Genomic DNA, 12,799 nt, shown 5'->3' with positions numbered 1-12,799 from the left:
TTTGAGTCTTAGTTTTGCTACACGGTCACGATCCTCCTGTTGTTCATCGATTTGCTCGAGCAGGCCCAGTAACGTCTCCGTCATGAGACTTGTTACTGTGTTTGGCATATTCGAATATGTCATGGGTAGCTTGCCAGGCTCAGCCGTGCGGGCGAGATACTCTCGGTAGCTTGCCGGGCTCTCTGAGAGGGGCGAGGAATCGAACTCGGGCCGGCCATGTTGGCCGCTTGTAAGGCAAACGCCCTACCGCTGTGCTATCGCTCTAGCCCAGTTTTGCTACATGAGAAGTAAATACCTTGATATGATACTTTACTTTTATTCTATGCTTAGACTAGATACCTGGTCCCAAGTTTGAGTGATGGCATTTTTATTATAAACCTCTTTGAGAAGCAATCTTTTATTGTTTGCAAACTCACCAGATACGGGACACTGTAATAAATGCTTATCATTCATCCATATGTTTTATTGCCATAACTTTCAAGTATCTTGTTAACGATCACACTGAATAGTCCTGGAATTTTGAAAACAAAATAAAGCAAGAGATGAATGGTTATAGAAATATCTATCACAGCCTTTAGCTCTCAGCTGATATACAAACAAGTGTCAGGAAATATATACAAAGCTAATAGATATTCCAAAATGGCCGAAGAATTCAAGAAAGCAGAAAAGTAGGTGAGATATGACTTAAGTAAATTACGTTTTATTGCCATCACAGCTTTATGACAGCAAAGTCCCTGTTTTATGAATAAAATAACCAAGATAATTTAGTTAGATAGGTGAAACTTGGTTAAGTCAGGGAACCATGGCATGAGACTAAGGGAACCGTGATAGTACAGAGGAACACAACAAGGCTACAAAGCTGGAAGGGGACATAGTCAGAAAAGGTATTTCTATGTACCATATTATATAATGTATAATTTGTGGCTGTGCTAATTTCTATAATTTACAAATATAGAATTTATTCATAAGCATACTATATTCACAAACTATGTGGAAGTAAACAGCAAAGATAAATGTGTATAAATGTCAGCTTTCCTGATTCTCTTACTGGTAGTCACCAACCAGTTACTCCTTTGGATGCTCCGTGGGATCTCTGCCTGACAGCCACCTTCTATTGGACTTGGAATTCCCCAGCATTGATTTCTGCTCAGTTTGTGATTGCAGTCATGCATATACTTTGTCTTATCATTTACTTAAGTCATATCTCACCTACTTTTCTGCTTTCTTGAATTCTTCAATCATATTGAAATATCTACTGGGTTTGTATATATTTCCTAACTTTTGTCTGTGTATCAGCTGGGAGCTAAAGGCTGTGATAGATAGTTCTATTACCATCCATCTCTTGTTTTATTTTGTTTACAAATTCCAGGACTATTCAGTGTGATTGTTAACAAGATACTTGGAAGTTACCTTGTCTAAATTTCTAATTTTATGGATAATATGGATTATAAAAAAGGGAGCAGTCCTTTCTAAAGTTAGTAGGAAGTTAAGTATGATGCTGAGATAAGAGCTCAACTCGTTCAATGCATGTAGCTTTCTTTCCTTTTTACTATTTTATTTAAGTTTGTGATCAAAATGTTAATTTTTTAAATAATCTTTTGGACAACTTAGGTTCCAATAATCAATGTAGACAATGCAGTGTAGACAATGCAGTGAAAGAATGATCCAGTATTTCTGTTTACTTCTAAATTACAATGACAGAAAATCCTTCAGATCTTGATATATAAACTGCAGATATCATATTTTCATAGCTGTGGTAAAAATCTAAAACCTATCTCAGGAGCTCTTACTTCAAATTCAGATTTTATAAACAGAAACGAGAATAAAGAGACATTGAGTATGTCGTAGAACACAAAATGATTGAGCATGAACTTGATTATGTTCATGCATCTAGTCCTGTATTCATTTTTCTTGTCATCCACCTTATCCATTACCTTATGTTCCTTTCAGAATATCCTCGAACTGAATCTGAATGGGAAAATAGCTTTGCCCTGAAGATGTTTCTTTTCCAGTTTGTCAACTTAAATAGTTCTATCTTCTATATTGCTTTCTTTCTGGGAAGGTAAGTCAATTTTATAAACATTATTTTTCACGTTGAAAAATACTGTCAACATTTTAGTGATAACTTGTTTAAATAGAGACAAATTCTTATCCCCTAACTAGGTAAGCTGTGCTAATTGGCTCTCACATGTGTTTTTAATCAGAACGTGCAAGTACAGTAATTAAAATGCCACTATCAATGGTAGCTGGCATTAGAAAATTAATAAAACCTATATGGTAGGACAAGAGAGAGGCACTTAACCTTATACAAGATAGAACAGTATTTGATCCCTGGCATCATATATAGTACAATGAGCATTGCCAGGACTCTTATCTAGGTGGGTGTGTTCCAAATCCTGCTCCCTAGCCCCCCAAAATGTATCCTGTGCTTAGATTCAAAAATAACTACTCAATAATAAGCAATAGTTTTGTTAAAAAAGAAAAATATATTTTGTGTATCCTTAGGTTACAAATCCTTAGAATAGAAATCTTTTCCCCATTATAAGTTTGTCATACTGTTCCTACAAAATATGAAGATAGTAGTATATTAAAGTAATGGTTTTCATTTGACATCTGTTTCATTCCAGCAAGTGCCATGGAAACCTACAAAAACTAGAAACATTTTAAACTAAATGATTAACAGTATTATAAAAATATTCATTACTAGATTAATGCAAACTTAAAACTCCACAGGTAAAAGTGGAAAATTTAGTTTGGTTTGTAATATTTGTACTTTCTCAATCTATTAATGTTGACTTCATACTTTACCTTCCCTTTTTATGTAGAATATTTTGAGGTTGTGTATTAACCATCAATAATTTGGAGGCAAGTTTATTTACTGGTAAACCTTGATGTGTCTACCCACACAGGCACTTGTTGTGATGCATTAGTGAATGTTATTCAGTCAACCCCACAGCTAATGAATTAAAATGACTTTTTACAGATTTGTAGGCCATCCAGGAAAATACAATAAACTTTTTAACCGCTGGAGACTGGAGGAAGTAAGTAACTTTGTAAAAGTGGGTGTGGAGATTGTCATGATATGGATCAACAACTATGGGAGGAAATGGTGGGAGGTAGTGAGAGAGATAGGTACAGGGAATTTCGACTTTATTGAAGAAGCATTTTTGGAAAAGAAGACTTTAAATGGATTTAGAAAGTAAGGAGCTGCAGGTCTCAAAGAATCAACTTTAAGACTAACCCCAAGATCCCTACCTCATCTCTCTTTAACTCTGTGCCATAATAAGCCTAGGAAGTTAAGTCCAGGAACATTCTTCCACTGGAGTATTATTATTTATTTTATGTGTTTTCAAATGCTTAAATAACTTAGGTTTCCTTTTAAGCAGGAAAACTGTAGTCCCAAAAATATTTTACTTGAAATATCAATCTCTAAATATTTAGCTACATATAACAAGGTTCGTATTTATTTGATTTGTAATATTTATGTGATGGAACAAAAATATCCAAGAATGGTGTTGCCAGATGACAGGGTTAGGATATTGAATGTTTTTCATTCGACTGACAAACTGCCTTTCAAATACTAGATGTTCACGCTATATAGTAAACTGTTTCCTCAACTTTCATCAATAGAATGTATTATTTTTTTGCCAAAAGTAATACTGGAAAGAATTTTTTTGTTCCTTTGAGTTTAATTTAAAAGGAAATGTTTGTCATGTTTGTTGGGCAATTTTTTGCTTTTGTGTGTTTCTCTCCTTTCCATTCTCACTAGACTTTTTGTTCTATATTAATTTATAGGCTAATAAAACTCGGCTTTAATCTTTTAAATTTATAACATGTTTGTAACCTGTATTTTTACTGTAGCTGCTTTATATTTATATTGGATATATTAAAACTTCTAGCATTTTTAGTAAAAATATCACTGTGAATAGAATGGGAGATTCGTATTTCACACACACGAAAAAACTGTTATGCATTCTGGAAATTATAAAGCTCAAACTATTACATTCATGAGTCATGGTTTTTGTATGAATATTTTATATTTTGAGTCCATGAGAAGTTTGTTTTCATATCAAGAGGAATGAAGATGTAGTCTTACATGTGAGTCACAGATTTGTCTAGGAATTTATTTTTCTTTGAGACAACCAGGATTCCAGTTTTATCATATTAACCATTTTGAAATTGTGTTTGTTTCTAAAGTGTTTAATCTCAGTGAGATTTATTTCTTTCACTATTTAAACTTTTTAAATTATTCTGATGTAAACTCCAACTTAATAAATGGTGGCACTAGTAGGGGGGCCTTGCTTTAGGAAGAAAAAAAGAAACTTCTTGAAAAGAAAATGAGGAAAAATATTTTTAGACTGTCTAAAAATTCCTGAAATTCAAAGGAGACTTAAGTTATGTTATCCCCTGGTCTTCTAGATATTTGTTGATACATCGAGAAAGCTTAACTCTTCTGCAAAAACACAGGTTCTATCACTGTTTTCCAGAATGGCCAATACCACTTTCTGGGGACATTGGAAAGAAAGAGGTGCCAGTAACAGGCTCTGGTACAATTGAGGGTTAAATTTTGTTCTCTTAAAGAAGATAGATGTCCAGTATCCTGTGTGAATTTTTCTCTAAAAGAGGTGTTATAGACCAAATAAGTTTGGTAATATCTGCCTTATGTCATAGGCAATGAGATTCAAAAGTTAATTTGGCTACTTATTTTTCACCCTTAGTTTAATCTCTCTGAACATTTGCCTCCTCATCAGCAAACTGGCACCTGGTAATACTTAGACTTTTATAGATAGTTTGCAGAACAAAATTAATGTAATTCCTGTACTGTAACAAGAGCTCTAAAATTGCAGTTGATACTTTTAATACTCTGTCTTCATAGCCACAGGGTATTATTACTCTATTGGTCAAATATAAAGGTTTTACACAATCTCACACCTCTAGGAAGTCCCAAAATCAAACTGACTGATTTGCTTTCAGAGCCCAAGATTGACTCTATATGAAAGAGTGTGTTTCATTTAGCCAGTTTGGTTCAATGCTTATATTTCTCCAGGAGAATTCAATTATAATTTGTAAGAGTAGTGCTTGCCTATAAGGCAGTACAGTAAGTTTATAATTATGCTCATGCCTTTTTTAGGAATTGCTACCAAAATAATTTTGTTTAATTGGATATTCTTACTTTTAATTGTGAAATAATAGGACATTATGATGCCTCTTTGAAAATTCCAAGGTAACAAATATAATAGTGGTATCAAGTTAAAAAGTTAATCAGTCATCATCTTAGACATTCCCTATAACATATAATGACATAGATAGTGATAGTAATTTTTTAAATACATTTTGAAAAATATACTAGGATGGGGGATTTCAAAGTATGCACAAATTAAAGATAATCACTGTAAAAAAAACTATAAAAATTTATTGGCACATTATGGTGTGTACAAATAAGAGACTGTCCTTCCATGTCAGTGTTAAAATAGTCCTGAAGAAAATTACATAATTTATTAGGAATGTGAATGGATGGTAGAGCACATGCCTTGTTTATGCAAAGCCTGGCCTAGGCCCCAGCACCCTAAAATATAAAAATAGAAAACAAAGTCAAAAACAAACCATAACTTTTATATGTAAGCAGTAGTCTGGTATTTGGTCTGGCAGTTTCTGTTCTGATTATACTCCACCCCAATGCACAATCTGAATCTCAATAATCTCAATTTCCTTTATAAATATGTGATTAAAAAAATAGCTCTCTTCCGTTTAGGAGCATAGCTCAGTACACTGCAAATGCATGCTTTGCCTGTAGAAAAACTGAGTCCTGTCCCCCGCATTGCCAGGAGCTTCCTTCAAGCACTAAGTGATAGTAGCTCATCAAAACTGTGACCCCTCTATCCCAACAAATAAACAAAAAACAAAGAAATAAATAGAAAGCAAAGAGAACAACTCTATCTCTCAGTCATGTTCTAGTCAGGTGGATTTAGTGGAACTGTGCATGTCAAATCTCTGTACAAACAATGGTAGCCATTATGAAGAAACAGAGATTTAGTTACCTTTATTTAGAACTTTTGTGAATGCTCTACTAGACATTTTTCATATGATGGTATATACTCTTGCACATAAATATTTTATGGCTATCTATATAAAATTGCACTTAATATTTAATGAGTGCTTCTTGTATGCTAATAAGATTCCAACAATTGTTACAAACTGTTCTACACATACTAATCCTCAGAGAATCTCTGTAAATATCTGGTTTTTTTTTTTTCAGATTAAAAATCCCCTATATTTAAAGAATGCATATAGAATTCCTACAGTCATAGAACCAGACTTGCAATGAATGAAGTCATCAATCTGGTATCAGTTTTATCCAGACAGTCTAGAAGCACAGGTTTTGAGGACAGTATTAAGCTGAATATGGACACAATGGAAAATGTAGGGAAATTTTATTTTGATAAGAGTTGCGAATGATAAATGGATAATACATGTAAATTAGATAGTAATGCAATATTTTAGGATAAATAAGTGAAATGAACATGAATGGGTATTAAAGTATGAAAACCCTATCTGCCAGTTCCAATGCCCATCTCACCAGATCATCAGAAGAAACAAATATAAAAAATGCAATTGTCTGCTATCCAGGAAGGATTAACTCCAGAAAACCCACCTTTTATACAGTATTCTGAGGATGCTCTAGTCCCTTATCTACAAGGAGGTAGTATCTGTATATAATCTATGCACATACTCTAATGTATTTTTCCACATTTGTAGACTTTTATAATATTACTATTTTGTGCATGCCAGTAAATAACAATTGACCGTATTTTAGGATATGATAAGAAAAAAATATTTGTAATATTTAATTGAAACAGCCATCATAGACCTAACTGCACAGTTTTTAATTTTGATCTGTGGATGATTGAGTATGAAGATGAAGGACTCAATTTACAAAGGGTCGACTGTGTAAAAACTCCCAATCTTTAGATTGCCTGTGATTGTATGAATTTGAATGAGTCAGGAGCAATGAGAGTCTAAGCTTCCTGCCACTTAACCATGCCCTGATATTTGATGAGCTCCTTTTTACAAAATAAATTTTAAAAAATTTAAGGACTGGATTTAGCTCAGAGGAATTATTACATAAAGAAGACATCTAGGATTGTCTTCTTTTCCCTTCCCACCTAATAATATTCTTGTGGTAACAAGCCCTTCAAAAACCACAAACTCAGTTGGTAAATACAGTCAATCTTAAACATTGCATGTAAGAGCAATGGATGAAAGTGTAGAGACCAAAACTTTTATTTTCACGCCAGTCAATATCACATGTCCTTGAAGAAGTTGATTTGCCTCATGAGTCTCTACAAAATGTTCCAGTTGTGATCAATGATCCGCTCTATTTCCTCAAAATTACTCTTCCTGAACTGTGATCCAGAGCTGTGATCTATGAACTTTGCTGTGATCTGTGATCTATGATCTGCTTGTGTTTTCTAAAATAACTCTGCCTGAGATATTCCACCAACTCATGTATAATATTTGTGTGGAGAGTTCAGGAGTTATTAAATTTATCCAAAAAGAAGTCATGCTTGGATGGGAGAATTAAGACCCTTTCATAAGGCTATCACAGCTAAAATATTCTCTGAACTCATATTATCCAGTTTTAAGTTATTGGGCTAGAAAATAAAAAACAGCAGGCTCTTCGTGTCCTAATTAATCGTTCCCATTGAAATCCCCCTGATATCTATTTGATAAAAATAGAAGTTATGGACCAACGCTTGTAGAGATTATCATCCTTATGAGCAGGACATGAACCTATTTCAAAAGAAACAGTCCCACGCTTTCCTTCCCAAATGTCTACTTTAATACAAAGTATTCAAAAAAAGCACATTGATTACATTTTTGGTAATAATTACACCTGGAGGTGGATTTTAAATATAACTTTTGTTTAAAATCTCAAAAGAGAGCAAAATGGCACAGAAAATGCAAAATCGGGATTCTATTGTTAAACTGTTTTATTGTGTGCTCTCATCATTTACCATTAATTTGTATGTACAATCATTCTTTCTAAAACCAGCTGAGAATGGTCTCATCTTATAAAATCACTCCTAAAACGATTAACGAAAATAACCAGTAATTATCTATTAGAAAACCCTAGTAGAAAACACTACAGAATTGTACAGTATACAAACAATGAACAAACATTCCTGTTGATAGAATATCACCTTTGAATGGATGGGATTAAAATGCCTCTGTGATCTGTTTCCATATTAATTATTTTAATTAATTATTCCATTAATTATTTCCTCCTCTAGAATTAAAAGGAAAAATAGAAATACTCAGATTGGAAGGGAGATCTCACTGTGTATTTGTCCACACAGTGATTCAAAAACTGCCAGGGATATGAAAAACTTCTCTTCCCAAGCAGAGAAGGCAGCGGAGATACATAAGTGCAGTAGAGAGATGGGTCTTGGTGTAGCAAAAAGATAATATGAATTGAGAAATTGGGGATAACTGAACAAAATTCGTAGTTTGGTTGATTCCACTGTACCGGTGTGATTTGGTAGTTTTGGTAAGTGTACCTTGGTATAATAATGTAAAATGGAGGAATTCGACATCTGCCCTATCTTTAAATCTTTACAAATTTTCTACGAATCTTGTCATACTGAGACAAATGTGATATTTTAAAATATTTATTATAAACATTTTCATAAAATTTAATACTTTATGCAACCTAATTGGAATAATTTTGTAGTATTCCAGAGCATTAAAGATGTGTGAACATATTTAACACAGAGCTTAGCAGAAAATAACAATAAAATTATTTCATATTTTTATATTTTTTAATTTTTATATTTATACTTTTATAAATATACAAAATATAATTATTACATCTGTTGTTATTCCTACTATTAGTTTGATCAATATTCCCATATAATTACTGAAAATTATAATTATAAACTATAATTACTCAAAATTACTCCTAGATCCTATTTGTATCCTTTATCCCCATATTTTTATTTATATTTTTATGCATCAAAATAGTGTGGTCTTTCTATAGCTTATGGTGCATGACTTGAATGTGGGGATATCAAAATCAAGTAGAAAGAGCAAAATCATTCTTGCTCTCATCATTCTGTTTCAGTGTCATCCTAGCGGCTGTTTGATAGACCTTTGCCTCCAGATGGGAGTCATCATGTTTTTGAAGCAAATTTGGAACAACTTCATGGAACTGGGATACCCGTGAGCACTTTATCTTTTAACCTTCGTTATATGTAACTACAAGAAGAAAGATAAAGATGGTGTGAATAGTTAACTTGGAATTGACAAGCAAACAGAAGAGTGTTCAATTCCCATGTTGGTCCTTACTAAATGTTTCACCACTTATGTTTCTGATATTTTTGCATCTGTTTCTACATCCTCATTCCCACTGCCCCCCAGCTTTTCTGAATTTGATTTCCGCATCTCTAACAAGGGATCATCACATCTATCTAGCTCAGCAATAGTTGTGAAGGGCCTAGTAACATTGCTCAAAGGGTTGGAGCATACACCTTGCATATGAAGCACATACTTTGCTGGCAGAGGCCCCTGACAGGGAATGGCTCTGACAGGCCACAGCACTGCATTCCTGGAACTGAGCATGGCCAGGGGTAGCCAGATCGTGTATCAGCAGGATGACCCTGAGAGATTCACCTCCATTGGGTGATCCTTCCTCAGCAAAAATTTAAATAATTTTAAAATATCTGTGAAGATTAAAGGAAATAATGGACATAGAGTCTCTGATGATTTGTTCAGTGTGTTAAGGTACTTGTTGCATGCATAAATATAACAACGTAAGATTTTGAAGATAAAAGTAACTGTGTTGTAGCAGCTACTAGAGGACACAGATTGTTATTGTTTAATTGTTTTCATCCCCTACTCTTAAAGGGAAAAGATAATAAAATAGATGGGGGGCTCATATAATTACATTAAAAAAATCAAACAGAATCAATTATTACATCAAAATAGTGGCATCTTATATTTGTACTTTTGGGTAAATTTAATCTTTGAAAAGTTTATTAGCAGGACTTTTAAACCCACTTTTAAGTACATAAAATTACAGCATTCTTCAAAATACAGCATACATGCTATATTTAAAACAATGGTTATCTAATGGTTATCTAGGGACTAATCAAGGTCAAAACATATTTTCAAGAATTCTTCACTGCAGAGGAAGGATTAACTTGTTTAGTAATATAAAGAACTAAAGTTTTTCATCAAATTATACTGTGATTCTCCCTCCTTGTTTGCCTGCAAATGACACTGGCACATGCCTGAACAAATTTAAGGACTAGATACATTAGTGCTAAAATCTGCAATAAGATATTGTATCAAATTATAGTCTCAGAACATGGACTAAGAAGTACATAATATGGTTCAGCTTCTCAACCTCTTGCAGATGAAGTTTATACTTTATATGACCATTTAGACATTTCTTTATTTGTAAATTAAGGTTCTTATGAAGAAATGAGAGGGCCCTGTGGTCTTAAAATCTTCATCAATAAAGGAAAGAACCCTTTGGGTACGATTTTTTTTAACTCTTCTTCAATATTCAAAGCAGATTAAAGGAAGTCTTTGTTACATGAAGAGGAAATATTGTGTGTCAGAACCCAATTATGAATAACTTTTTAATTCATGGTGCTTTAATAAAATAAAATTTGGAGAGGAGGGAAAGAAAATGGATGGGAAGCAGGAGTGCAGCACACATCACACTTCTGCCTATATTCAGCACACCTTTGAAACACAGAGTTAGGAGATTATCGGTTGAAAAAAACTGAGGAAATCAGGTATAAGTACCTAGCACAGGATTTGATCTTCTTCATAAGCACTATTAAGATGGTGAAGTTGGGCCAGAGAGATAGGACAGCGGGTAAGTCACTTGCCTTGTACCCAACTCACCAGGTTCAACCCAAGCTACTACATAAAATCCTCTGAATCTACCAGGAGACCAGGAGTGAATACTGAGTTCAAAACTAGGGAAAAAAAAAACAAAGAGCACTATGGGTTCTCAAACCAAAGAGAAGGTAATTATGTTATTGACGATGATTTATATTAATATTTTCCAGGAAATCCTGACTATATCATGTACTTTGAACAGTTTTTCTGTTTTTTTTTTTTCGTTAGTTGGTTTTGGGCCAGATCAGACAATGCTCAAGAGTTAATCCTGACTGCGTTCAAGGATTAGGATTACCCCTGGCAGTGCTTGGGGAATCATATGGGATGACAGGATCAAAACCATTTCATTTTAGTGAAAGGCAAATTGCTTTACCACTGTACTATCTCTCAGGCCGTTGAGCAGCCTGTTTTTAAACAGCTTTGCCTGAGTCGTCTGAGTTGTGTTTCTCTAATAGCAAGGTTATTATGGCAAGGGACATCCTGTGAGTCCTTTTTTCAGCCACCTGGACAAAAGCTGTGTTGAAAAAAAATTTAGCAGGATCAGATTATTAAAACACTGGCTTTTAAAGTTTTTTTATACCACATTTTTATACCACATTTATCTTCAAGTAAAATCTTAAGTATATTGTAATAAATAAAACAGAAAAAAATGGACTTGTCTCAATTCCAATTCTCAGCCCACATTTTATGCTCATTCTGCCTTTGAGACTATCCCTGAGGCACTGTCTGAAGCGATGTTCTAGCTATAGTTGTTTTTCTAACTCCCAGTGAAACTCCTGGCGTACAAGTAGTTACCATTAAGTACTCTTCCCCAAGTCTTGTACCTAGAGATGGTTTAGGTTTTTTTTTATTTAATCACTGTGAATTACAAAGACACATTCATAATTGGGTTTCAGATGTATGATGTTTCTACACCGATCCCTTCACCCATGTCCCTTTCTCTCTACCACGTCACCCATTTCCTTCCTCATCATCCCCCACTTTCTTTTCTTCTTTTCCTTTTTAGTCACTGTAGTTTACATTGTAGTTAACATTATAGTTACTGAGAGGTCATCATGCATATCATTTAACCTGCTTTCATCACCCAATCCTCATCCAAAGTGAACATGTCCCTCCTCATTTTGGTAGTGGTCCCTTCCCTGACATAACCTCCTACTTGACAGTGGCTAGGTTGCTACTGAAGATCAGTTCTCCAGCTCTTTGCTTCTATTGCCTTGGGGCATTAGTTATTCCCCTCCTGAGGTTTTTTACACCCAACATATGAGTGTGAGCTTTTTGTGTCCTCCCTCTCTAGAGGCCATTGTTTAAATGTAATCCTTAAAAAATCATAACTGAGAATATACCACATGTATATAGGTGTCTTTATAAGTCAGATCCTTTTAAGACCTGAGATAAAAGGAAAATTTCTTTACTTTCAAATTTTGGAAAATAGACATACTTTATTGTCTGTAAACTATCTTTAGCTATAGTATCTGAAAGAAATTGCTAATGCGCAGATCCATTATGTTTTACAAAGGCCTAGGGCTGAAGCATCTTGATAAAGTCTGCAGATAATGTGTTGCAGGGTGGAGAGTAGTACCTGCATCTCTTGTACGGGTTATATTGTTCATATGGATCAGTTTTACTCAAGCTCACAGAGCACAGAGTTGAAGACAAGGATTATGAAGATGAAAGGACTCAAATTTAATCACAGTGGATCTCATATAAGTTTAGAATTTTTAGAGCTGTGGATGGAAAAGGAATGATAAAAATTCCTTTCTGTTGAATAAGTCTCAGGAAGTACCTAGGTGTATTGTGGGAGGATGATAAATTTCTAGGTAAATATGTAGAAACACTTCGGATCTGGGACAGATCCAGGTGGCCATAACTGTTCTCTGGGACTAATCTT

At 34.1% G+C, this 12,799-nt stretch overlaps 1 protein-coding gene across 1 annotated transcript in view; it reads left to right on the top strand.

Annotated features, from left to right (window-relative positions):
* The window catches only part of ANO3 (anoctamin 3), a 245,243-nt gene that overhangs the window by 219,311 nt on the left and 13,133 nt on the right, over positions 1-12,799 (top strand). Inside the window, exons 19-21 of the mRNA XM_056136902.1 lie at positions 1,951-2,062; positions 2,984-3,041; positions 9,122-9,219. Of these exons, the coding sequence (XP_055992877.1) occupies positions 1,951-2,062; positions 2,984-3,041; positions 9,122-9,219 (268 nt within the window). The remainder of the gene's footprint in view (positions 1-1,950; positions 2,063-2,983; positions 3,042-9,121; positions 9,220-12,799) is intronic.

This window comes from Sorex fumeus, unplaced genomic scaffold (assembly GCF_029834395.1).
Source record: "Sorex fumeus unplaced genomic scaffold, SorFum_2.1 ptg000007l, whole genome shotgun sequence".
NCBI classification, from domain to species: Eukaryota; Metazoa; Chordata; class Mammalia; order Eulipotyphla; family Soricidae; genus Sorex; species Sorex fumeus.
Note: the sequence above shows the minus strand (reverse complement) of the source record. Positions and strands in the feature narration are given on the sequence as shown.